Below are 25,325 nucleotides of genomic sequence, written 5' to 3' on the forward strand. Positions count from 1 at the left end.
CCTCTTTACTTCCAGCAAGGGTATCAATATCATCTTCGTCAGCTCCTCGGTCCCGGCACTTCCACGTGACAATACAAGTCGGCTACGTAGCAATAGCGTAGAGACTACAATGCAGATCCAGTGAGATTCCGACATCCGGTGGTTTGCTCAGGGCTCCGGATGGTGGACTCAAAGACACAGGGTCTAGACCTAGACCCGAATTCTGTGTCGAGGTCAGCACACTGTCGATCTGCACATTCATGAAGTAAGATCATCGCTGTCAGATGTTAACTCCAAGTCGGAATCAGACTCTGCCTCTGCCTCATCAGGATTGAGCCCTTGAATCAGCATTTCAAGAGTCGCCTTGGCCCCCAAGTCCCCTCTCGAGGCACGTTCGTTCAGCTGCTCGATCTCAGCAAGCTGCGCCTCGGTACGGGCCCAGCCTTGCTGTCTGTCTGCCATATTCACCTGCCGACGTGTACTCATGACCGTGCGAACGGTATCACCCTCTCCCCTGGCGTTTTTGATCTGCTGCAACCTGTGGAGGAACTGTGCCTGGTGGGATGGCGCTGCGGGACGACGGGGGACACTGAGGGGTTCGGCGCCCTGAGAAGTCGCGGGATCGACGGTAGAACCTGTAGTTGAGGGTTCCTCGGCAGGGCCTTGGGCTTGTGCTAATCCAGCGCTGGGGGCGAGCTGTGCTTTCCGACCGAGGATCTTCACACTGTTGGCGGCTACAAGCTCGTAGGAGGGTCCACGGTGTAGCGGTTGAGGGAAGTGGTTGTCCGGGTCTGTTTCTGCGTCTGGACTAGCGAAGACTAGCTCAGTGCCAATTTGATCGGCCCAGGAGCAACTGAACATTTGGTTGTGGTATGAGATGATTGGGTTGCTCGTGTGGAGGTCGAGAATTTGGATTCGTTCGTTCGGGAGATTACCTGCCTCGGCGCTCTCGATCGGAGGATAAGCTTCGCTTGGAAAACCTTGGCTCATTTCATCTGCAGGGTTCTGTGTATCCTCCAGAGAAGTTGCTTCTTTTGGACGGCGGCGTGGAGGGCGCACTGGGCCATGGTGGGCGGTCAGGTCCAGGTTGAGATAAAAGCTCTATTTAATTGATTAGCGATATAGAGAGAAAATAGGGTTAAGTATTCCCACTTCAGTCTCTGTGCCATATTCATATTCATATTCTCCATCTTCGGAGTCAACCATTGCATCCATGATGAAATGCAAGCCAAGGTCTGGGATGATAATCCAATGGTCTGGAACGAAAATCGCAGATAAGATAAAGATTAGTCAGCTTTCTGCAAGCGGTGAGATAGCTGATCTTCCCCTCTTTTCCCAATTGGGACAAAATCAACATCCACCTGGTGGCAAATAATATGAGCAACATGTGCATTTTTAGATGTTTCAATTGGAGGGGGGAGGGTTATCCCTACAGAATTGACTTTTTTCTTTTTTCAGCCATAATACATATTAAAAAAAAAAGGATTAGAAATCATTTTGGAAGTACATTCATGTACATGTCCAAGACTATATGTCTAGAACCAAGAAAGTAGGTGCCCAGCCCTTCAGCCTTATGAAAAAAAAATAAGCCCACTATCTCACCGCAACAACTCCAAGACAATGAGAATGGGATCATCACTTTGTAAGTTCCCGTCGCTTCCGCTCCGGCTCTGGACGGATACGCCTGCACTCGGTATATGGCATCCGGCTTGGCTATGACTTTTGTGCATTTCCGCTTGCTCCCGGTCTGACAAGGTCAAAATATTGATTCTTGTTGTCGCTCTTTCCCTCTTTTTTTTTCCCTTTCTAGAAATTCTTGATTGGGATATATCATAGGACTCGGAACACCGGGAGTTCGCTAACAAAGGGACCTGCGTGTTTTTTATATAGGTAACCCCGCGGTCCTGTTGTGCGTCCTCCTTGTCCCAACTCTCGTTATCTCTCGTCCCACCATAGTTTCTGGGGAATTCCCGACCGCTGCAGCCCTACCACTTGAATCCCACTGCATTGAACCCCTAGCCTCGACTGCAATTCCCGAAATCGCAGTCTATGAACATACCCCACATAGTTCTTCGACCCTGACAGTCTATGTCGACTCGCTCCAGCAGATGACCCGGAAGGCCAAGGCAACAATTGCCGTGCTCTCGACCCTGATCGCTTATGTATCCATCAACAGCATAATCCACGTACTCCGGCCAGCTGCTTTTGTCTGGTCTGCGGAGGACTGGGAGGAGCGGAGCTGGATCGCGAGCTCGCGCTCGTGGTTCGACCGCAAATCCTGCCGATGGCTCGGCATCTGTGGTGCAGCCCATTTACAAACCGTACACGGCGAATTCGGATATCGCAATCCAGCGGAGTGGGGAAATGCGCAAGATGCCGAGCCAGAGGCACCATGGCGGTCCTTTTGGCTTAGCGGGGCTAGTGAGTCCGAGTGGGATGCCGAAGAGCGGGCTCGGCGGCAAATCCCGGACTATGTTTTCCACTATGCCCCACTCGTTCACCTTTATTCTGGCGAGCAGTTCTGGCCGGGAGACATCGCAGAGCACTTGCATCATACTACTCCGACCTTAAATTACACTCCGATTCAGGCCCAATGGGACCATCCGACGCTGGCCGATCTGGATGAATTGAACAAGTGGGGGCCCAGACACGTTTTCTTGACGAGCAATGATGATGTACAGACGCGTCCACCATGGTTGGAGGGTGACAGGAATATCCCGCAAACAGACGGGAACCACAAGGAAGAATCCTGGGCCGATTGGGATGGTCGAGTCGATGGTGACATTCCTGGTGACACGGAGGAAGATCGAGCCAAGTGGTACGATTTTCATCAATTGCAACAAGAGGCTGCAGATGCACGCGAACCAAACACCGATGAACATTCCCAAGCTCAGCAAATACTTAGAGAGGAGATCCGCAAACGCTACGGTGGAGAGCAGATCTACGATGGTGGTGCCGGTGGCCGAAGCGATGCCCCTGCAATCCTGGTGGTGATGGACAAAGGCAATGGAATCATCGATGCGTTCTGGTTCTACTTTTACAGCTTCAACCTTGGTAACACTGTTGTCAACGTGCGGTTCGGCAATCATGTCGGCGACTGGGAGCATTGTCTGGTGCGATTCCACAATGGCAAACCAAAAGCGCTCTTCTTCAGCGCCCACCAAGGTGGCGAGGCGTATAGCTACGAAGCTGTTGAGAAGATCGGACAACGGGTAAGGACTCAAATAACACAAGTAGCAAGTATAACTTGACTAACTTTACCTTATCAGCCCGTTATTTACTCTGCCGAGGGCAGCCATGCCATGTACGCCACGGCTGGAGTGCATGAGTACCTTCTCCCCTGGGGTCTGCTGCATGATGTAACCGACCGCGGTCCACTATGGGATCCCCTCCTCAACTCGCAGGCCTATACCTATGACTTCGACAGCCAGAATCTGCGAGCCTCTACCTTCAGCCCCTCTGCCCCAACGGAATGGTTCCATTACAGGGGCCACTGGGGTGACAAATTCTACCCACTAGGCGATAATCGTCAGTATCGATTTGCAGGCCAATACCACTTCGTGAACGGACCTCTTGGCCCGAAGTTCAAACATCTCAACCGCCACAAGGTGTGTCAGGGCCCCGATCGTGCTCCCTGCATCATCAAGAACTATGTCGAGCGAGGGAAGCGGCCTCAACGATGGGGCGTAAGCAGACCTGGAGAGTAGCCTTTTGTGGAGATCTATTCAACCTTGGAACCTCTTATGTCTCGCTCATCCGTTACGGCTATGAGCTATCTGCCCATCTCCCCTTCAACTGCCCTCGGAATCTTCTGAAACCCTCCAATTTATACCCAACCCCAAATTTAGCAAAACACCCTGGAGATGACCCTTGCTGAAATATCCTTTATTTCTTTTGCTGCGCTTTTTCTTTGATGTTTACCCCAGATACCCCCTTTGTTACTGAAAATCCTTAACCAAGGCCAACAGTATAGAACCCTCTCACGAATGAGATCATGACCCTTCATTTGATTTGACCCGACTTGCATGTGCTATGGCGTGTTTACTGGCTTTGATTCCCACCCTACTCTTATCTTTCTGATCCTGGGCGTTCTGCGTGTTTATTTCTCTTTGCTAGAAAGCTATGAACAATCTCAAAAAAACGATTGGTCTATTACGAAAGTACCATTGCGTTTTATTTTGGGTAAATCTTAGATGCTACCCTGCTTTTTAAAAAAATATATTGCCGTAGAACGAGGTTCGGATGATGCTTGGTATGCAGGCCAAGGCAACGGTTGAGATCCAACCCTAACTCTATATCAACCTTAAAGGACTACATGGATTGTAAGGCTGCAACAGTACAACAGAATGAAAGACATGTTCCACTATTGGGGTAGTAAATATATGACAAGAAAACATAAATATTTTATTCAGTACGGGGCCTCTATCCCCGAATTTCCCAGAGTCGGATACCACCTTGCTCATTACCAACAGCCAACTGCTCCGAGTTTGGTGAGATAGCTACCGAGGAAATGCGACCCAATGGCGTATTGGAAGTAGGCCAGTTACGGTATACCGTGCAGGTAGGAAGATGAACTAAAAGAAACACAGTTAGCAAAGAAACACGCAAAAAAACAGAGCACAAGTAGACTCAGAAAACATACCAAGACGCAAAGCATCACGCTTCCACCGACTCGCCATAACCATCATCTGTCCATCAGGTGCAAAGACCAAATGGCTAATGGGGGTAGTGAGCTGATCAAGCACACGCACCGGGTCAGGGTTACGCGGGATACCCGACTGAGCGGGAGAATCCTTCTCAGCAGCAGAAGCCTTCGCATACGCAGCGGCCCATTCACGACGATCATAAACGTTAACGATACCACTGGAAGAACCAATCGCAACCCAACGATCTCCACCAAGTTGAGTCCGGCCCGAGCGACCACCAAGACTGAGAACCGTCGTGCCGACAGCACCGGCATCGACCCAGCGCGCAGTAACACGGCCTACACGTCCATCCCACTCGGAGACCTCACCGTTCTTCGACACGACTGTCATACCCTCGCCGTCAGACCACCAGGCGAAGTCTGCGACACCGCCGCGGCCGTCGACGCGCACCTGTGCGATCCACTGCGCGGTGTTGGCGTCCAGGACGTTGATCAGACCGCCGCCCTTGCGGGCTGTGCCGACTAGGCCGACGAAGCGGCCGCATGGAGAGAGCTTGAAGCGCTCCATGGACTTTTGCTCTTCCTTTCGGTCGGAGGAGCCGTTGACTTTGTCCACTTTGCCGGTGTCCAGGTCCCAGATGTGGAAGTAGCGTCGGCGGCCCGAGGCGAAGATTTTGTTGCCCGTGGGTGCGGCGAAGGCGGACGTGTGGATTGGTGTGCGCTTGATGTGCAGGGAGGTGAGGAGGGGGTTGGGTGCGGGTGCGGAGGGAGAGATGTGGTGCAGGAAAAGGGTAGAGGCTGGTCCGGAGGAGAGCAGGAGCGGGTAGTGCGGGTGGAAGGTCAGGGAGTCGACGGACGAGGGTTGGGATTTGCCGATGTCCTTCAGTCTATGGATGTCGATGACTTCCTGGCGCAGCTTGCGCTTTGTGTTGGAACGCGCGTTGTCTTCTATGCGCGTCAGGTCGGAGGCGTTTTGGAGGAGCTTCGCGAGAGGCTGCATGGAGAGGTTCTCGTTCTCGTCGTCCGAGTCGATTTCCTCCTCGCTGCCCGAGTCTGAGTCCGTCTTGCGGCGCTTGAGCTCAGGCGTGGCCCACTCCGGTGTCGGGTGCAGGCGTGTGAACTGTCTGCGCAGTCGTCGGACGTATTCCTTGCCGCTGACGACATCTTCGGCTTCGGTGTTGCGCAGTTTGCGGAGTCTGGCTTGGCTTGCTAGCGACACGGCGAGGCGCTCGTCGTCGCTATCGTACCATACTGCGGGTTCGTCATCTTCTTCGTCGTCCTCGGCGTCCGACGGGGTTTCCGGGGATGGGATAAAATCAGTGGTGGGAGGTGCACCGGAGTCAAGGAAGAAAAGCTAGATTAAAACAAGATTGTTAGATCGAAATCCAGAGATCTGTAAACGCATGGGAGTAGAGTCGCATACGTCTGAATCGGCTAGAGCAGCCAAATCCTGGCCCTCGCCTTCCTCGGCATCCTCGCTAGCATCGCTCTCATCATCACTGTGCAGAGTGAGAGCCATACCAGCCTCGCGGTCCTGCTGGTTCTTCAATGCGCCCATGAACCCCTCATCGTCGCCAAAAAGCATACGCTCTAGCTTCTTCTCCGCCTCATCTTTCTCGGGCACATCGTCCTCATCCGAGCTAGTTTCGTCGCCCATCTCGACATCTGAGTCCTGCGGGCGGATATCGGCCGTAGTGTTCTCGAACGGAGACCGGGTGGTCGTCCGCTTGGACTTTTCTTTTAGCCCTACGTTAGGCATGGTGGTTGGTGTGAGGATATCTGCCAATCAAGCACAGCTGCTTGCAGACTCGGTCACCGAATTAGATACTTGAATGCAATAATGCAATTCTAGGCTGCGAATGTTCCTCAGGCGGAGCTTGAATATTTTTCTTCTTTGATTTTTCCAGAATGGGCAGATCAGAGCGGTGTGGAAGGCGGCATATATTATTGCCTTTAATTTAAGGCGACAATTCAGGATGTCAAAGGCCACCCAAATGACCTCTTTTTCGTCCTCCTTAGAAGAAATTGATGGGAAGAGACATACTATGAGACAAAGAGTGATGTTTTTCACATGAAAAACGTGGCAAGAGACATAATATCTCAATGGATGTCCAAGGTTCGATTACGAGTAATAAAACTAACAGTTATCCAAATGCGCAACCTAAATATATGCATGCACGCTATATAGCAGAGGAAACGGTGTTAATCATATTAATATTCAAATATTCAAAAGCGAAAAATCGTATACACGTTAAAGACTACTAGTAGCACCAAATATTGAAAACGAGGCAGGTATGAAAATTCCAAAGTCAGAACACAAAGCAATATTTAGCGATGTGTTACACTAGCTTTCGAGTCATGTTCATCAGCACTGCTACCCAAGCTCGGAGGTTCATATGGAGGAACAGGATTGTGATCCTCAGTAAGTAAATGCTCGGATTCCTGGAGAGCGTCCGCAGTAGCTTTCGGTTGCGATGTGGTTCTCGGAGATTTCCCGGGTTCTTCATCATCAGAGTCAGTTGAATATGACTCGTCCAGGCCAGCAAGAAGAGCCTCCCGACGATGAGCATCATCGTCTGTGGTAGCATCTCCGACCGTGTCATCCACTGTGTATTGCGAGACTGGTTTTTTGATGAATATGTCGATGATATAATACTGGATGGCGTTCATGATGACGGGGAAAAGAAGCATGACGAAGAAGATCTGGACAGCAGTGTTGCCTTCTGTCCACCTTAGAGCCCAGTCGCCGACCTTGACAATGAAAGGTAGGAGCTCGATGAGGAAGAACACGCATATCTTCATACCGAGCAATCCCATGAAATAAACGATGGCCTGTTTGAGCCACCATGTTACGCGTGGGGGTTGGCCATAATTGCCCGACTCTATCGATTCTGGGGGGTTTGCAAGAGGTGTGTAGGATACCAAATAGTTGAGAACACGGAGAAGGAGAATCAGAATGGGGATACCGAGGGTTGTCTGTTGTATCTGTTAGCCAGAAGCTCCACAAAAAGATATCAAAGCAATATTAGGAGAAACTCACGTCGATCCCCAGGTTTAGTAAGTAGAATGAGCATGGGTTCGGCTTGTATGAGCTTCGAATTTCCAGTTGACCCGCAGAAAACATCGACATGACCAGATTCAGCATGTGAAGCATTACAGATCCGAAGACTTGTTTTGAGACGTCAAAGGCCCAAATCTTCAATGGGCGCTGCGGTCGTTCTCTCCATCTCTTATAGACTAGAGATAATAATGCGAGGCCACCAAGGGCAATCTGAACAAACACAGAGAATGGACCAAGTAGTTTGCATTCACCTCCTTCGTCATTTGGATCCTGCCCTGGGCTTGAAGAATTTGTTCCATGATAGTATATTGTGTGTACACCAGAGGGAGTTGGAGTGGTGGCCGCGATGAGTGCGGTCGTCGCTATCGAAGCTAACGAGCTGGTCGCGGTGTCCATCATTTCTTAGTCTGGTAAAACCAGAAAGATAGTGAGGAATCTCAGTTGGAACGCGACATATGCTGGAAACCAGATGGTAGTCACAGTAAGCGCCAATCTTGGAACTTGGAAGGTTTATCAAAGGCGGAGACAGCCGAACGTCATACGCGTGACATCGAGGTGAGTGGCAATGAATCAGATGAGCGGATGAGTAGGAACAAGCCTGAACTTGTAAAAAGGATTTCCTTTCTGAGGGGGTAAGAAAGAAAAAAAAAAACAGGATATGGAAACAGAATAAGGGTCAAGTGAAAGGGAGTTTGCAGGGTGCTGCGCCCTAGGCGGTGTCAGGATCCCCGCAGCGGGATCGACAAGGCCGATAGCATTTCCCTTCCAGGGTTTTTGGATGCCAGTCCGGCTATTTTAAGGGTCTTTAGTCTTGGCATGATATTCTTATTTTATTATTTACTTGGATCTTGGATTTTGATCTGTTTTATACACATAGTCCAAGTCGATGCCAAGCTTAAAATTCCCCTGCAGAAGAGTGGGTACCTCTAAGTGATGCGCCAGCCTTACCTAGATAGATGGACCCTAGATTTAGCTTGATACCGTAGATTCAGATGATACAAAGCTCGAAAACAGCTCAAGACTCGACTACTTTGTCACTTCCAGTAGTATGGCACACGCAGAAACCCTCGCACCTAGCATCTAGCTATGGCACACAGAATGTTGGAGCAAAGTGGAGGGTCGAATTGACGAAGAGAGTAATAGTAGTAATGGTTAAATAGAATAAACATAAGAAGAAATCAGATCTCGCCGGCGTGTTGTAACACGATCATTTCTGGGTCAATATATGACGACCAGAACCAGCCTCGCCCACCATCAAACCCTCTGAAATAAGAAAAAAAAACCCAGGGAATAAAAACGCCGGAAACCCCTCAACCAATCCGCGGTTGAATAGTAAAGCCGTTGCAATACCACGCGCAGCTAAATGCTAGCAGAGGGAAGAGAAAAAGAATTCGTCACATCATTCTATCCCGTGTTGCTGTTTGAGCCGTTCTAAATTCTCCTGCCTTTCCGTAATGTCCTCTTTCGTACGGACCATCTTCTCTGGCTGATGATACAAGACTATAGATAACACCCAAAGTTAGTCATCTCCAAATAATCTCAGTGCTCATTGGATCCATATGCAATACGTACCAACCAAGTATCTGTTCTGGAAGTTGAAACCATTGAGTTTATCGCATGCCTGTTTGGCGTCGTGAACGTCCTCGTAGACGACAAATGCGGTTCCTTTGGAAGTGTTGGCGATACCCTGGCGAATTTGACTGCAAATGGAATGGTATTAGATCGGGTTCCGACACACGAGACTATGGGTGGCTATTACCGAATGGGGCCAAATTTGCCAAACAGGTCGAACAGTTGCTCCGCTGTTACGTTGTAGCTATTGAGAAAGATGTCAGCGATCTGGTCGCGATTGTAAATGGCGAGTTGCAGGTTTGATCCGCCGGAGAAGCGAGCCGGAGCAAAGCATCGAAATGATCAGGTACGTACTTGAGGTTCTTGACGAAGAGAATCCTGTTAAAGAAGAAAAAAAGGTTAGCGCTAGTCACTTCTAAATGACAGGGATCTGCAAGACCCAACGATCAAGCAGTTGATGGCGAAATGGCACTTGTGTCGACGATCGGGGGAGGGGCATGGAAAAAGTATTCTCACGTACCGATTGGCTTCGGGGGCGAGCTTTCGGCTCATTCTCAGAGGCGAGAGAGTCCTAGAATATGTTGAATGAAAGTGTTGACAAGAAAGATACGCAAGGTATCAGTTGCAGTGTTGGAATAGCGAAGAGACAGAAGATCCGAGCAAGGCGCAAGGACAACCACGAGGTTTGTCTTGGCAGTGCGCTTACTTATCGCGGCTTAGTGGCAGTTGGTTCGTAAACCGTATGTGACCAGGTCATGTGATTGATATGAGTGTAGTGATCGGCCAAACTTTGCACGTGATGGTATCGTGATGGTATCGGACTGTATCATCAAGACGGACGCTCTCGGCGTTGCCAACTTCTTTTGGACTACAGAGAATTGAGCATCGGGGGGAAAACAACCAAGTAAACGCAATCGCATGTTATAATGAGTACCTTTTGATCTTCATCTCTGATATATGCAATTTAAATCCTTTATAGTAAACAGTGCTAGTAGGACACAACGTAATGTAGCAGCCCGCAGCTGTACCGTATACATACCTTCAAAGTTGCTACTACTCGACTCCCGCTTCCTCCTTTGCCCCAACACCTCGCGCTCATCCGCTTCTCTCTCGCTTTCGGCGCTTCATCCATTCGCATATTTGTCATTTCCCATCCAGTTGGCAGGAAACGATTCCTGGCTACTGGACCTCATTCGATTCCCTTCCCTACCTGCCCGCAGGTTGCGGCGCGACTCTCGGCGCCTTTGTCCTCCCGCCGCTCGATTTGAACCCCCTCAACGCTCCGCGATCACCGTCGACCACCTACTTCGCCCTCAATCTTTCATCAAATATCAATCATAAACTTGCGGTCCGTTGTGCGCATGCTCTCCTGCCAGGAATGACATTCCCTTCGCCTGCGCCGGCCTCTCGCTAGCCCGTGTGGTCCAGTATCCCCGCTTTGCACCCACCTACCGCAAGCGCATCTTTTCGCACCTCCGACACTTCATCTTTCATTTTCTTTCACCTACACTTTCACTGGGTTGCGAAAATGATGAGCGCGGCATCATTCGCGAATCCCATCGGCGGTCGCCCGCCGCAGTACCGTACTCCGTCCCCTCCTCTACGCGCTGTCGAACCTATCACTCCATCCACAACCACGGATTTTCACTCCTCTTGGGTCAACCGCGGCCCTCCTCGAGCTGCCAGTCTCGATCGCGATCAGCGTCCTTCGAATCACAATCGACATGTCGCCGCAGAAGGTGGTTCACACCAGCGATCGGGGCATGGCCGCTCAAGTTCGACCATCGACACACTTGCGACGATCGCCCTCGCAACCAGTCCTACCTTCGCATCACTCCCTCCCAATCCTCCTTCCCCCAACCTTCGGTCGACAATTCCCTTATTTCCACCTGACTCCGCAGAGTCTGAACGACCGGCGAAGCGGGCACGGTCGGCGAGAAATCCGTCGCCCTACCGCCCGCGGTCAGGAATGCTGACAGAAAACCCACGCCCTGCTGGGCTTGAAAGCATGACAAGCATGACAACCGATGCAGAGCTTTTACTCAATCTCGCGCGGCCTACCAATTTCCACCCGGGCAACCACACTAAACGAGTCAGCATCGACGAGACCTACCACCATTATGCAGGCGATGCAATTCGTCAATCTCGAGTTGGTTTTGCTGCCGTTGGACACCCTGACCAGGGCGATGTCAAGATGAATCACAATTCTGAGGATATCCCTTACGCCCGCATGCGCTCTCGCTCTGACGGGTCAGCCTTCATATCTCGTCCTGCGATCCGTGGAATCCGCCCAACTACTAGCTCTGGCACTTTTCCGCCAATCGTTTGGGAGGATGAGCAGGAAGGCAAAGCTTGGCACTCACCAGCTGATACGCCTCATCATACTGCTTATGGCGCCCATCCTCCGGCCGACCCCCAAGAACCTCGATTCCCCCCAAAGCCCCTACCCATTCCACCAAAAGTGGAAGAGGAAGAGGGCGATACCAACCAAGCAATCTGTGGGGCATGTCATTTAGTGCGCATCCCAGTTGAGACCGAGGAACAGGACGAAGACACGTGGATCAGTTGCGATGGATGCAAACGATGGTTCCATATCATTTGCGCCGGCTTCAAGAATGATCGAGAGGTTCGCACAGTCGACAAGTTTATCTGTCGTCAATGTCGATCAGTTCATGGGCAAACAACTTTCGTCCGCAAGTCCTCGCGGGCCCGGACAGCTATTGACTACGCAGGCCTGAACCAAGGCCTCGTCAAAGCTGCCACTGACTCGTTGGAACATCACTACCTTGAGCCCATTCGACAAGGGAAGATCCGATTTCAACCTGAGAATTTTCCCCGAATGAAGCCTGAGCTGGTCACAGCAGAATACTTCGAACGAGGAAATGGGTGGACGGAGCCTATTGTGATACCTGCCTGCTGGAACTCCTGCGAGCCTGTTTCCTCGGAGAATTCAGACTTTGAATCTCTAGTACAAGAGGCTTCGTCTCAAGAAATGTTCGATGATCTTCTTGAGAACCACCCAGGGCAAGAGACCCATATTGAAGAAACTGTTGATTGTGGTCAAGACCTTTTGGGTATGGTCATTCCACAGGGTCTCACCGTCCGTGCTGTAGCAGAGCTTTACGGACCTGAAGAAAGGGTTGAAGTGATCGATGTCAAGTCTCAGCAAGGAGAGGACAAAAGGTGGAACATGCAGAAATGGGCCGATTACTACGAAAGCAATGAGCCTGACAAGCCTGTCCGGAATGTCATCAGCTTGGAGGTATCGCAGAGCAAACTTGGCAGACTCATCCGGCGACCGAAGGTTGTGCGTGACTTGGATCTGCAAGATGCTGTGTGGCCCGAGGAACTGAAAGCAATTGGCGAATATCCCAAAGTTCAGTTCTACTGCTTGATGTCTGTTGCCGACTGCTATACCGACTTTCACATCGACTTTGGAGGATCTTCGGTATACTACCATATCCTGAAGGGCAAGAAGACTTTCTTCTTCATTCCCCCCAAAGACAAACACCTCAAAAAGTACGAGGAGTGGTGCAACTCTCCTGCTCAGGACTCGATTTTCCTTGGAAACCAGACCAAGGAATGCTACCGCGTGGATCTCTCCGAGGGAGACACCATGCTGATTCCGTCCGGCTGGATTCACGCAGTTTGGACCCCAGAAAACAGTTTGGTTATTGGTGGCAATTTCTTGACCAAACTGAACTATGGAATGCAAATCAAGATCCTCAACATCGAAAAGGAGACCAAAGTCCCCAAGAAGTTCCGATACCCTTTCTTCCAAAAGATCCAGTGGTATACGGCTCATAAGTATCTGGAGGATGACCCCGTCCCGCCAAATGTGATGGAAGCATTCATGCAAGATGAGAACTATCGGTTCCACCGTCAGTATCCAATCTACTACGAGTTTGGAGAACGCGCCAACCAGGAACCTCCAGGTTCTCCCCATCACAATGCACGGTTTTATTCACAGGCGGAGTTGGAGGGCTTACTTGAGTTAACTAAGTATTTGCTACGGACTGCACTCATTGCAAGTGGCTATACCGTTGATGGAGTCGTTTCCATGGACGTTCGAAACGCAGTCAGACGCTCCATCCCCAAAGGCACGGGAGATCCCGTGGACATGATCAGGAAATTCGGAATTTGGGTCGCCTGGAAGCGTGGTAACGAAAAAGCGCCCCTCTGGACTCGACCTGGCGTCATCGAAAGCAATCACAAGGTTTCTATTGCGGACAAGAAGCCTGCAGGGCGACCAAGCCGCCGATCTGAACGCAACGTCGACAACCAACGCACCTATGCCGAGAGACAAGCGGTTCAGTGGCCTTCAGAAGAGGCCCCTGCAACTCCAAATCTCCCATCCAGCAGCCTTGCTTATACACAATCTGATGGAAGTGCAACACCTGCGCCATTATTCAGTATTGCTCCAGAAACGAACATCAAAGATATTGCTACACCCAAACCCCGGACTGTGCAGCGAGCGTCGGGTCTTGGTCCCAAGCGAGTTGCATGTGACGCCTGTCGCAAACGACGCATCCGATGCCGACACAAAGATGAACCCGGTGATATGATGCTCAATGGGCAAGTTGCAGTCAATGCCTTCACACCGGGCTCTGGGGTGAGCACGCCATCCTCCTTGGCACAAGATGCTGTCTCTGCTTTGAATTCTTTGGCAGCGATTGCATCGCAAACTGGGTTCCAAAACAATGCGCATCTTGTTGACCTGGAGCGATTCGAAAGCTCGGCACGATTTCAATCCGCGGTTATGGGCACCTCCACGATAGCTGCCAATCGTCTCGTTGATGTGAGCCCTGACGGAGCCAATGGAGGGAAAAAGGGCCGCAGCAAGGCGTGCGATGATTGTCGGAAGAGCAAGGTTTGTGATAGCCCTTCCTCCCAAACGCTTCTTTCACTCCTTTTCGTTTTACTAACCTAACACCAGCGCCGTTGCATCCACGATGAGTACGGTCGGATAGATCCAATCAAGGCTCAGGAGCGCTCTAAACCTCGTGCGAATGCTTCCGCCAAACGAGCACGCCCTGCCGAAGAGGATGACATGCCTTCCACGGCCAAAAGAACGAAGCAGGAAAGCACATCACCCATGACACAGCCTGCTGTATTCTTCGATCATGATGGTGATGAACTAATGGCGCAAGACGACCTGATGGATGCTTATGATCACGAGCCTTTCAGTCAAATTGACTCAGCTAAGCATCTGCCTGAGGCAGATCAGGCACCTCAGAATCAAGCATTGTACGCATCACCACCTGCTTTTCAGGCCGAGTCCCTGGATGCAAAGGAATTAAACTCCGTGTCTGTGTCTTCATCCAAGCCAAACACCTCCCTGGTATCACCGCCCACGTCGCTGGCCGACGAAATGGATGGGGTCCAAGAGGGAGAGGCCGTCCAGTCTGTGGAAGGGGAAGTGTCAACTGCTCTTCACACACCCAACTCCAGTTCTCGACATTCGTCTCGCCAACCTCGACACGTCGATCGGTTCGCGCCTGATGCAACTACAGCCCGGGCTCCGAAGCCGGCGGCACAAGCCCCATCTTCCACGATCGGGGCACGCAAGACCACTCCTGTTCCAACATCGACAAGAAAGCCTTCATCACGTCCCTCATCTTCACATGCGAAGAAGAGCTCTCCGATGTATGAAAAGCACTTCCATCGTCATGCCCCTACATCTTTGTCTCCGCGTCAGCACAAGCATACTCAACACCTCACTGGGGACGAAGATGCAGACGAGGAAAGTCTTCGTTTAATACGAGAGCTCCAGGAACAAGAATTTGGTCTGCGGAAACGATCGACAAGGGTTTAGTCTCGCAGAAGGGACGACCGGTACAGATGGGAGAAGTAGAATGGATTCTGCTTTATATTTTTCTTGTTATTCGGGATATCAATTTACCAAGGGTTCGGGATGGGAGATCCGGTGTTTTTCTTTTTTCCTTTTTTTTCAAGAATCACGTTTTCGTGTTATTTCTGGCGTTTTCTGGGTCTGGGAGAACTGGGGAGTTTTGTCTTTTGGCTTTTGATATCAATTGTCGTTTGCATCAGGTTCTTTCTTTGTCAATCTGCCTTGCTTTGCTTTCTAGGTCTGATTTCACTTTTTCCCCTAGTTTCTTTATTCTATTTTATTCCCTGTGGATTCTTTGTTTCATGCCGGGGCCTCTTCACAACCAACACTTTGCTTGATAATCGTTTGTTGGGCTTTCTCTCTCCCTTGGGCTACGCACAGCAATGGGGCATTTTCTGCAAGTCTCGTATATGTATTTCTTTCGTTTGTCTAACACAATCACAATCTGTGCGATTTATCCCCATGCATATATCAGCTATAGGGTTATGTAGCAATTTGTTGAATCTACGTTCCTTGGTATGTTTGCTATTGGGTTCTCATGTCGGTTGCTGCCCGATGATATGTGGTTGGTACTTGTCTATGGAGGTCTATCTATTGATTCGGCTTTCATTGCCATATCCAGCCCTTGATTTCTACTTGCAATTCCAAATCGAAACTTCAAGTAAGTGCTATATATTTTGGCTTACATGTAGTGAATGGCCGAAGCGCCATCGGTGCTTCTGAGATTGGCGTTTTCCAATCACATATCCTTGGAGAGAGAGATATTTCCAATTGACCTACATCTAACAATTTAGAAAATATGGGACTCCCATGTTCTGGAATAATCGAATGCAGCCTATATGCCGGATATAATATAGTAAGCGCTGGTTAAACCCCTGTCTTCCCCTCCCCCGCAATGTAGCCTAGACAACATAAAGACATGATACGTGGTAGCAAATTACTAACTGCATGACATCGTATTCAATATAATCTCTGGGTAGGTAGATCCGAGATCGATCCACTACATCGCCACACACCATACCACTTCCCGCTACGCATCGAGAACCCCCTTCTCCTTCCCCTCTGCTCCCCTAAATCCCAAGATATCCAAACCCAGCTCGGCTAAGTCAATACAGAGGCCGTCGCCGGCTCAGTAGTCCGTAGCACTAGAGGTATAGTATCCGTCATCGCCTCAGCCGAGCTACTCCAAAGCAGAGAGTACAAGCCGTCCGTGCCAGTTTGTCTTGCGTAAAAGTTGGCCCCGGTCACGGTGACTAGGACGTAGCTCCCATACGTGGACCACACGTTGCTAAGCCTAGTTGTGTTGGATTGCTCCCTTGCGGGTGCGCCGGTGAATCCAACTGGGTTGGAGTCGGTATTGCCTCGGTCTAGACACAGCATGTTGGTATTGGTCGAGAGGGTGGTGAAGTCCTCGGTGGAACTGGTGCTGTTACTGGGGTGTGCAACAAAGGTGTTTCCAGTAGCGGCAGTGACTATTATATGTATATGGTTAGATGTATATCTGTGGATTCCTGTGGTTTTCCAATGGGGTGAAGGGCTTCGGTTCCTACAGTTGATTGGGGTCATTGCGGCCATTGTGGCTGTGTCTACTTTAGACTCATCTGCAACTTGAGCAGTACCTGTCAAGGTGATATGGATCAGTCAAGACTGCTGATTTTGGTGGTTTGGGAGGTGGATTTGATACCATTCCTATAGAAGACAGGCAGTCCGCTAATGCCTGGGCCATACGCATACAGCTTGAAAGGCTCGGTTGTCCTTAATTGTCGCTCTTCAAGTGGGTGTGTAGAGCAAACTAGCCCAAAGGCTAGAAGAAGAATAGAAAGAAATAGCATCTTGCGATAAACAAGTCATACAATATGTTGGAAGGGGGTGTATACGGCAGTATGTCAGGATTAAGCAAAACTTATAGAACAGAAAGAAGTCACGAGGGCATAGTTGATGAGATAACAGTTGGTGTAATTAGAAGCAGACAGCACATTAGGAATTATCCAATGACATGTGTGGCTCCCATTGCTGGTCCTTCTCTTTATTTCCCAAGATTGTGATCCAAGCCTCCTTTTGTGATTTGGACCGGTACGAGCTGACGATGATACGTAATTTGCAACCTCATTCCCATGATCCCAGTCAAGGAGAAACACCCCCGTTGTCATCATCTGGCTGTGTTCCATGTTGAAATGCAGACCCCGGCTATTACATCCCCAATGGTCAGATCCATCATCCACTCACCATGCATGCGCTGCGTCAAGACTCTCACGATAATCAACAATCCTAGAGAGACCAGCTGAAATCTCAAAAGAAGAAAAAAAAATACGGAAACATCATGCGAGATAGCAATATTAATTCGCAAGCCACACACGTGGGGCACTCGTATACTCTGAGGCTGAAACGGGTTACACCAAGATATAACAGGACAGCGCGTCGGGGAGCATAACCCTAATACAGGCCCTGCGAACCGATCTGACTGCGATCGAACTAGGAAATAAGATTCCCGATGTTCAATCTCCGTCATTGGCTCTCTTTACAAGCTTTTGATTTGACAATCCGAGACACACAGCCCTAGTTGCATGGAATATCCACGCTCTCCATCTTCTCGATAGTACTCTTACGAGAGAACAGGCAGTAGCGAATATCTGCAGACTCAAAACAGCCAGTGCGCATGTGGTATGATAGACAGCGCAACGATCCAGCCGCTGGGAAGACCCCCGAACCGACCATATTCCTACGGTTCGAATGGCGGATGGCCTACGGGGCGTCTTGATCTTACTACCCGGGTATCCACTGAGAAAATAGCCTCAACACCCGAGCAGAACGATGAGGATGACGCTTCGCCATTCCTATTCGTCTGTCAGGTCGCATTGTGTATCACAAGATCATGTTTCCCACGGCATCACCGGTAGGGCTGCCCGGCCTATCCTAGTGAGGAGGTACGAATGCAGGACACCTCGTAAAAAGAGACATGGCGTTCTTGATCCTGGCCAAACCTCCCCTTTTCGTGCTGTATGATTCTGATATATAAGATACTGGCTTAAATAGAGGACAGTTCTCTTGATTGTGTATCAGCAAGTCTCATTTGTTTTCTTATACTCGAATTCTTTTGGGTTTCCGGTCTTGAAAGCTCTAAATAGAGCTTTATTCGTGACCCAAAGAGAATTGAGCGCTATACAAGTGCCCTGCGTGGGTAAAACTGGCAGTCATGAAGTTCCAAGCTCTTCTCCTAGCATTTAGCCTGAGTGCTTCTGTCGCGGCCATTCCACATGATCCTGTTGATTCAGTGAATATCCAACCACAATACCATAGACCCACGCCAACCAGTACCAAATCCAGAACCACCAATATCAACAAGCCAACAGGAAAACCCTGTGCAGGCAATACACCCCGAACACGGTCTAAATGGTGCCAGTACGATATCAACACCGACTACACCCAGATAGTACCAAACACAGGAGTAACCCGGGAGTACTGGCTCAACCTCGAAGAGCTACAAGCCGCACCAGATGGATTCAGCCGACCAGTAATGGCCGTGAACGGGACCATCCCGGGCCCAACTATCTTGGCCAACTGGGGCGACTGGGTCGTGATCCACGTCACAAACAGCCTTCACAAATCCCAGAATGGAACAAGTATCCACTGGCATGGAATTAGGCAGAACTTCACGAACGGCAACGACGGTGTGGTCTCTATCACACAATGTCCCACAGCCCCCGGCTCAACCATAACCTACAAATGGCGGGCTGCGCAGTACGGTTCATCGTGGTATCATTCGCACATTGGACTGCAGGCGTGGGAAGGGGTGTTTGGCGGGATTGTGATCAACGGTCCTGCTACAGCGAACTACGAGGTCGATAAGGGCAGTTTGTTCCTGACGGACTGGTCGCATCCCACTGTTGATGAGTTGTATTTGGAGGCTCAGACAGTTGGACCACCAACTTTGGATACTGGCCTGATTAACGGAACAAATGTCTTTGGGAATGGGACCAATTCTACAGGCACACGGTTCCAGATGAAGGTTGATCAGGGGTCTTCGTATCGACTGAGGATTGTTAATTCGGCTGTCGATACGCACTGGAAGTTTATGATTGATAATCATACGCTTACTGTCATTTCGGCGGACTTTGTGCCGATCAGACCGTATACAGCGAATTATATAGATATCGGAATGGGTATGTGATGTTTTATTTGTTTGATATCAAACCCCCATCTCTAACACCAACCCTCCTCCTCTTCCAAACAGGCAAAAAAAGCAACAACTAACAAAAAGGAATCCCCCCAGGCCAACGCTACGATGTAATCGTAACAGCAAACCAACGCCAAATCTCCGACTCATTCTGGATCCGCGCAATTCCCCAAGAAGCATGCTCCGAAAACGCAAACCCAGACAACATAAGAGGAATAATGTACTACGGAAACAGTCCAAGCACACCACCAACAACAAACCCCTTCACCTTCCTAGACGAATGTATCGACGAGCCCGTCACCAGCCTCGTACCACAAGTTCCCAAAACCGTCTCAGCAGCAGACTGGAACAACCTAACAGACGTGACACTGGGACGCAACAGCGCGAATCTCTTCCGGTGGTATCTCAACAGCACAACGATGCAAGTCGTCTGGGAAGACCCGACTTTACTGCAACTCTTCAACAACGAAAATACACCCAATTTCACGACATCGAGTGGCGTGATTGAGCTGCCACGGGCGCACGAGTGGGTGTATCTCATGATCAACACCAGTTTCCCGGTGTCGCACCCGATTCATTTACACGGACATGATTTCTTTATTTTGGCGCAAGGGTCGAATCCGTGGAATGGGAGTGTTGCGACTAATAACCCGCCGCGGAGGGATACGGCTATGTTGAACGGGAATGGGTTTTTGCTTATTGCGTTCGAGACTGATAATCCCGGGGCGTGGCTTATGCATTGTCATATTGGGTGGCATACAGATGAAGGGTTTGCATTGCAGTTTTTGGAGAGGGAGGATGAGATTGAGCCGTTGATTGATCGACAGGCTCTTGGGGAGAATTGTGATTCTTGGAATGCTTACGATGCGGCTTTTAATATTGATCAGGAGGATTCGGGGGTTTAGGGGGGATGCTAGGGTGTAAGGATGTGGTTTTAGATGGGTTTGGTTATTATATAGGTGTGTCTCGTATGTAGGTAGGTCGTGTTCTGATGTTTTATATCTTCAATTGATCATGTTTTGGCCATTTGTAGTTTCTTTCTTTGTTATATACAACCTGATAGTGGAGGCCAACTCATAGCTGAAATAAATATCAAAGTCGGTCCTCCCACCCAAATGTAAATTGCTGGGGAATACTCCTGGTATCACGAAGATTGGTATCCGAGAGGTGTCTGCCATGAACTTCTTCGAGATTATCACAAAGACCGTTTGCTATGGTTAAGTCGAACAACTGGCTCTAGATTCGAGAGTCATATGCCAATGCGAGCAAGTGAAATACATTGGCGACTAGACCAAGATCATCGCATTGACAAGCTGAAGTAGTCGGTAAAGAAAGCTCAAATGCGGAGGGCCTTGCGTAAGCCGGGCCTTCTTCTGGATCTAGCCACTTCAGCTAGAGATTCCACGCTTGCCAGTAGTAATGACTATATTGTAGATATCCATGTTCAACGTACTGCTTTGCACAGTACCTGATGTAAACTACCCAAGCCATAATGCCAGCAATAACAAGTAGCACGAGGCTAGCTATGATGGTAGCAATGTAAAGACAGTCATTCCCTGGTGCTGTAGCGAAGGGCACGTGGTTGCGCATCCCAGGCGTCGCATAACCCAGATGTGTAGCTCCCACGGTATATGGCTTCACAATAAACCGAGGTGTATGTCCATGAGCGGTAGTTGCCACTCACCCGTGGACGTGCCCGTTTATCATCATGATATGTATGGCTTTCAGCTTTGAGCAGGAACACGGTTTTATTTTTGATATTGTTTGCAATCCAGCATGTTCTCTATAGAACAGTATAGTGACGACAAATCTGTCTGTTCGGGTAACAGAGTTTCGGGGTTTTATACCGCTTGCATTCTTTTTATTCTTTGCATGTTATTAGTGGTTCTTTGGCAGTCGATTCAAAATAGTTAAGTATCTTGTAGAGATGGGAAGAGAAGGAAGCAAGAGGTGAAGGGACCTGGGCATGGGTGGATGAAATCATGAGATGTCTTTTGGGCTATCTTTTGAGATACATAACTTTTGAGATATATACACGAGGGATGTTTAAAAAAAAAAGCCCACTAAGCGAATGTTGCCGAAGAGAAAACGATGACATGACAATGCAGAGCTAAAACAGAATGTTATCCATGGATGTCTTATGCTTAAATCATACAGGCTGGTGCCAATTAATCTATATGAATATAAGTAGGAAAGTAGGTCAGGCAACAGATGATCGAGACCATGTGATACTGGCTACAATACATGGTTACCAAGGGGAATAATAGCACTATGAATATTCTATGGCTACAATACATGGTTACCAAGGGGAATAATAGCACTATGAATATTCTATTCACAAAGCCTTCCAAGGCTAACATACACAGGATTGAGATATCGTCAAAACGTTCATCAAACCCCCCGAATCAGATGGCACCACAATTTAAAAAAAAAGATATACTCCAACCCATCGGTAAGGGTTTGTCTTGTCATGGATCAGATAATAGTAATAGTCACCATCACCACTACAAAACTAGTCCCACTCAAAGCAGGGTCTTCATGTCATCCATATTACGGACACCAACGAGGTTACCGGCCTTGACACGCTTGAGTGTCAGGGCAGCAATCAGGGCAGCACCAACACCGGAACCATCCTCGGCAGCCAGGATGGAGACCTTGTCCTTCTCGGTAGGGGCCCAGTCGAGGATCTCACGCAGAGCCTGGGCACCACGCTCCTTGAAGAGGGGGTACTTGGTGAAGACGGAGCCGTCAGCACCGACGTGGCAGGACTCGATGTTCTTCTTGGTGCAGATAGCGGCGACTCCGCACGCGGACAGACGAGCGGCACGGGTACCGATCAGCTCGGCGAGACGGCGGATAAGCTCCAGTTCCGGCTCTGTGGGGCGGATGTTCAACTTGCTGTCGAAGAGATCCAGGGTCTCGGTCAAGTTCTCATAGGGGTCCTCTTCGATGTGGGCGAGGAAGGAGGCATCGAGCAGGTAGGGCTTGCGGAGCTGGGTGACATCCTGGCCGTTGAAGATCAGACCAGGGCGGTTGTCGACCAGGTCAATTAGTGCGAGACGGAAGATCTCGCCGAGGTACAGACCAGCGGTCATCTTCTCGAAGGCTTGCTGGCCGGGGCGGGGGGAGTCGCGATCGATGATGTCATCGTATTTGGTGAGGGGCAGGACCACGTGCTCATTGTCGAAGGCTCCGTATTCGCAGTTGATGGCGACGGGCATATCGGCGGGCAGGTTCATGTGGGCAATCTTGGGAATGGATCCTGCGTTCTCCATGTATGCGGCGTTGACACCGGTACCGAAGATGCAGCCAATCTTCATGGCGGAGTCGGTGTAAGAGGAAGCAATGAGGGTACCGGTGGTGTCGTTGATAAGGGCTGCAACTTTAATGGGAAGACCCTGTAGCCTTGTAAGTCTTCTGAACCTAGATCTGAATGGGGAGGGTGGCACCATCCCAAGGATATACATACCCGCTTCTTCAAGACCTCCTCCAGAGGGGGAACGACATCCTTACCCTCGACACCGTCAATGTCAAAGCCCTTGGTCCAGCGCTGCAGAATACCGTGATCGATGTACTCCTGTGTGGCGGGGTAGGAGAAAGTGAAACCAAGAGGCAGCTTGGTGAGGTTTTCTCCGGCGTGGTGGGTCTCGACGAATTGCTGCAAGCAGTCGGCGATGTACTCCCACAACTCTTCGGCAGTTCCAGTCCGCAGCTCCTCGGGCATCTTATACTTGGATTGTGTGATATCGAAGGCGCCCTTCTCCTCGGTCAAGGTAATCTCGCAAACACGTAGGTTGGTGCCGCCCATATCGAGGGCCAAGTAGGTACCCCGCTCATGTCCATCGGGGAAGTCCAGGACCCAGGTAACGTTCATGGGCTATTGTCTAGGTCAGTGGATGTTAAGGTCGGGATAATGAAGTCGTTCTCACAATGTTGCCGCCCTCAACGCTCAGACCTATTTTTGTTAGCGATGCGTATAATCGGGGAGCTGCGGATAAGTGATCTCACCCTTCTCAAGCTCCTTGACGAAGTGGTTCACGATCTCCTTAAGCTTGGAGCGATCGACGGTGAAAGCCTTCTCGAATTCCTTAATAGGCTCCAACAAGTTCTGGGGCAGCTCGTGCATGGACCCTGTACAACATAGTTAGTTTAGGAATATAGCCAGGGATTGGAAGAGCCTCACCCTTCCGGGATTGCGGGTGCTTAGGGCCAAGTCCAACCATGATGAATATGAAGTATATGGGACGAAAATAAGAGAAGAAAGAAAAAAAAAAGGTGGGAGGGGGGAAGAATGACGATATGGAGAATATAACGTGGGGCAAGTGTAGATGTCTTGTTTTGGACTGTCGGAGAGAAACTGAGAAAGTCAATTGGGGCTAAGGTGGGCTGATGGGGACTAAAGGGGGGTGTTTTGTTTTTTTTTTTAATTAGTAGACATCTTTGGACTATAAATATTCTACTTATTCCAGTCGAATATTATAAATAGTATCAATACCGAATTAATTGAGGAATATTAGTTATTTAAATCATCCATCAGGTATGTTCCGACTGCAAACGATTGCAAACGTGATGATCGGCGAGATTAATCTCTTGGCGCGACTATCTCTACGTTATCCTCTACGTTATCCCTACTATACGCATACGGAGCACATAGCTCCTAAATATCTACACACTCCATATATGTACATAATACACACTGTAATAAAAGAAGATCTCTCCTATTTCTGCCTTATTCTGCATATCAAAGTCATTTCATGAAATCATCTCAATGTGACAGCTTACGCGCCAAATGGGGAAAAACATGGCCGAGACCCTCAGATTGGCGGTGTGCCTTGTCGTGTGACTCCAGCTTTTCGCGTACTTTATTCTGATACGCATCTGTCAACCCCAGAGTTCGATCGACCTCCTCCGTTAGTCGGTCCACTTCGTCCTGCAGCCGTTCATCTCGCGTCTGTAGCGGGGCATTCTCCTCCGCTCTTTTCTGCGGGTCTGGATTGCTTTGCTCCCACAACGCCTCCAATTCCTCTCCCCATCCCATAGCCTTTGCAAACTTGCGCACACCAGCATCACAGTCCCCAATCACCAACACATCGTCACTTCGCGATCCAAGGCCACCGACACGCTCCATGTTGATGAGAACGCGAGGCACACCCTGACCAACGAACGAAGGCAGACTGGCAAATGGCTGGACGGATAGACTAGTTCCCATGACAATGCAAAGATCGGCTTCCTCTGGCAGAAAGCGGCTATCAAAGAAGTCGGATGGTAGAGCTTCGCCGAAGAATACAATGTCCGGCTTGACTAGGCCATTGCACTTGTGGCAGTGGGGTACCTCGCCCGTAGATACCATCTGATGCATCTCGTCGTCCGGGAAGGTCTCCTTGCATTCAATGCAGCGCTGTGACGCGAAACTGCCATGGGCCTCGACGATCTTCTCGCCTGGCACACCTGCCTGGCGCTCGAGGCAGTCAATGTTTTGAGTAAAATGCTTCAAGAGCATCCCTTTGTCGTAAAGTAGTTTCACAAATGAGTGCACAATGGTCGGGCGATAGCGTCCGGGGTAAAGCTCGTGCGCCAGCGCATAGAAAGGCTTGGGATTCTGCCGGAAGAAACTAATATCAAAGACTGCCTCGGGTTCTGGTAGATCTAGATTTGCCAGGTTGGCGTAGATTCCCGTGTCAGGTGAGCGAAAGTCTGGTATGCCTGCTGAAGTGCTGATGCCCGCTCCCACCTGCATTTGGTTAGCTTCAATGCACTGTTTTCTGGAGATTCACGCTGCATACCATTACCACAACTTTCTTCACATTATGCTGTTTAACATATTTGGCCACCGCCTCGATGTTGCGCGCCTCAAGCACCGTGGGGGATGTGGATTCATCCACCTGGGTCGATGATTCGTTGCCCATGGTGCGCCGGTTTGGACGTCTAGGTTTGCGACGTCCGATGATGGCGGTTGAGGGCTTGACAGATAAAAAGTCAAATCTTGAGACTTTTAGATGAAGGTCGCTAAAAGAGCAGCAGAGAAGGATAACAGGGGAAAAAA

At 49.7% G+C, this 25,325-nt stretch overlaps 10 protein-coding genes across 10 annotated transcripts; 3 read left to right on the plus strand and 7 right to left on the minus strand.

The window, feature by feature from the left end:
* Positions 1 to 237: 237 nt before the first annotated feature.
* On the minus strand, positions 238 to 1,194 carry N7487_011558 (TFIIIC subunit 6 family protein; the record flags this gene model as incomplete). Its single annotated transcript, XM_056879288.1, has 2 exons — positions 238 to 1,080; positions 1,132 to 1,194. The coding sequence occupies 2 exons, from the start codon at positions 1,192 to 1,194 to the stop codon at positions 238 to 240; spliced, it is 906 nt and encodes a 301-aa protein (XP_056724607.1).
* A 653-nt stretch (positions 1,195 to 1,847) lies between these two features.
* N7487_011559 (uncharacterized protein) lies at positions 1,848 to 3,686 on the plus strand (the record flags this gene model as incomplete). The annotated part of the gene is made up of 2 exons (XM_056879289.1): positions 1,848 to 3,191; positions 3,249 to 3,686. Coding segments are annotated over 2 exons (1,782 nt in total), but the record flags the coding sequence as incomplete, so codon positions are not given.
* A 715-nt stretch (positions 3,687 to 4,401) lies between these two features.
* On the minus strand, positions 4,402 to 6,383 carry N7487_011560 (WD40 repeat domain-containing protein; the record flags this gene model as incomplete). The annotated part of the gene is made up of 3 exons (XM_056879290.1): positions 4,402 to 4,553; positions 4,622 to 5,978; positions 6,048 to 6,383. 3 exons carry the CDS (start codon positions 6,381 to 6,383, stop codon positions 4,402 to 4,404), a joined length of 1,845 nt encoding a protein of 614 aa, XP_056724609.1.
* A 544-nt stretch (positions 6,384 to 6,927) lies between these two features.
* Positions 6,928 to 8,084, minus strand: N7487_011561 (STIMATE family protein; the record flags this gene model as incomplete). The annotated part of the gene is made up of 2 exons (XM_056879291.1): positions 6,928 to 7,600; positions 7,665 to 8,084. The coding sequence occupies 2 exons, from the start codon at positions 8,082 to 8,084 to the stop codon at positions 6,953 to 6,955; spliced, it is 1,068 nt and encodes a 355-aa protein (XP_056724610.1). The 3' UTR covers positions 6,928 to 6,952.
* A 1,000-nt stretch (positions 8,085 to 9,084) lies between these two features.
* N7487_011562 (putative pre-mRNA branch site protein p14) lies at positions 9,085 to 9,809 on the minus strand (the record flags this gene model as incomplete). The annotated part of the gene is made up of 5 exons (XM_056879292.1): positions 9,085 to 9,185; positions 9,258 to 9,385; positions 9,445 to 9,501; positions 9,612 to 9,635; positions 9,778 to 9,809. 5 exons carry the CDS (start codon positions 9,807 to 9,809, stop codon positions 9,085 to 9,087), a joined length of 342 nt encoding a protein of 113 aa, XP_056724611.1.
* Positions 9,810 to 10,785: 976 nt separating this feature from the next.
* On the plus strand, positions 10,786 to 15,072 carry jhd1 ([Histone H3]-lysine-36 demethylase; the record flags this gene model as incomplete). Its single annotated transcript, XM_056879293.1, has 2 exons — positions 10,786 to 14,127; positions 14,194 to 15,072. 2 exons carry the CDS (start codon positions 10,786 to 10,788, stop codon positions 15,070 to 15,072), a joined length of 4,221 nt encoding a protein of 1,406 aa, XP_056724612.1.
* Positions 15,073 to 16,209: 1,137 nt separating this feature from the next.
* On the minus strand, positions 16,210 to 16,940 carry N7487_011564 (uncharacterized protein; the record flags this gene model as incomplete). Its single annotated transcript, XM_056879294.1, has 3 exons — positions 16,210 to 16,580; positions 16,659 to 16,709; positions 16,757 to 16,940. The coding sequence occupies 3 exons, from the start codon at positions 16,938 to 16,940 to the stop codon at positions 16,210 to 16,212; spliced, it is 606 nt and encodes a 201-aa protein (XP_056724613.1).
* A 1,361-nt stretch (positions 16,941 to 18,301) lies between these two features.
* N7487_011565 (uncharacterized protein) lies at positions 18,302 to 20,187 on the plus strand (the record flags this gene model as incomplete). Its single annotated transcript, XM_056879295.1, has 2 exons — positions 18,302 to 19,268; positions 19,379 to 20,187. The coding sequence occupies 2 exons, from the start codon at positions 18,302 to 18,304 to the stop codon at positions 20,185 to 20,187; spliced, it is 1,776 nt and encodes a 591-aa protein (XP_056724614.1).
* Positions 20,188 to 21,804: 1,617 nt separating this feature from the next.
* On the minus strand, positions 21,805 to 23,505 carry N7487_011566 (putative hexokinase Kxk; the record flags this gene model as incomplete). Its single annotated transcript, XM_056879296.1, has 5 exons — positions 21,805 to 22,680; positions 22,752 to 23,159; positions 23,212 to 23,237; positions 23,291 to 23,413; positions 23,466 to 23,505. The coding sequence occupies 5 exons, from the start codon at positions 23,503 to 23,505 to the stop codon at positions 21,805 to 21,807; spliced, it is 1,473 nt and encodes a 490-aa protein (XP_056724615.1).
* A 542-nt stretch (positions 23,506 to 24,047) lies between these two features.
* N7487_011567 (SIR2 family NAD-dependent protein deacylase) lies at positions 24,048 to 25,188 on the minus strand (the record flags this gene model as incomplete). The annotated part of the gene is made up of 2 exons (XM_056879297.1): positions 24,048 to 25,013; positions 25,066 to 25,188. The coding sequence occupies 2 exons, from the start codon at positions 25,186 to 25,188 to the stop codon at positions 24,048 to 24,050; spliced, it is 1,089 nt and encodes a 362-aa protein (XP_056724616.1).
* Positions 25,189 to 25,325: the final 137 nt, after the last annotated feature.

Source organism: Penicillium crustosum, assembly GCF_028827405.1.
Source record: "Penicillium crustosum strain IBT 35664 chromosome Unknown utg000005l_segment0_segment0, whole genome shotgun sequence".
NCBI lineage: Eukaryota > Fungi > Ascomycota > Eurotiomycetes > Eurotiales > Aspergillaceae > Penicillium > Penicillium crustosum.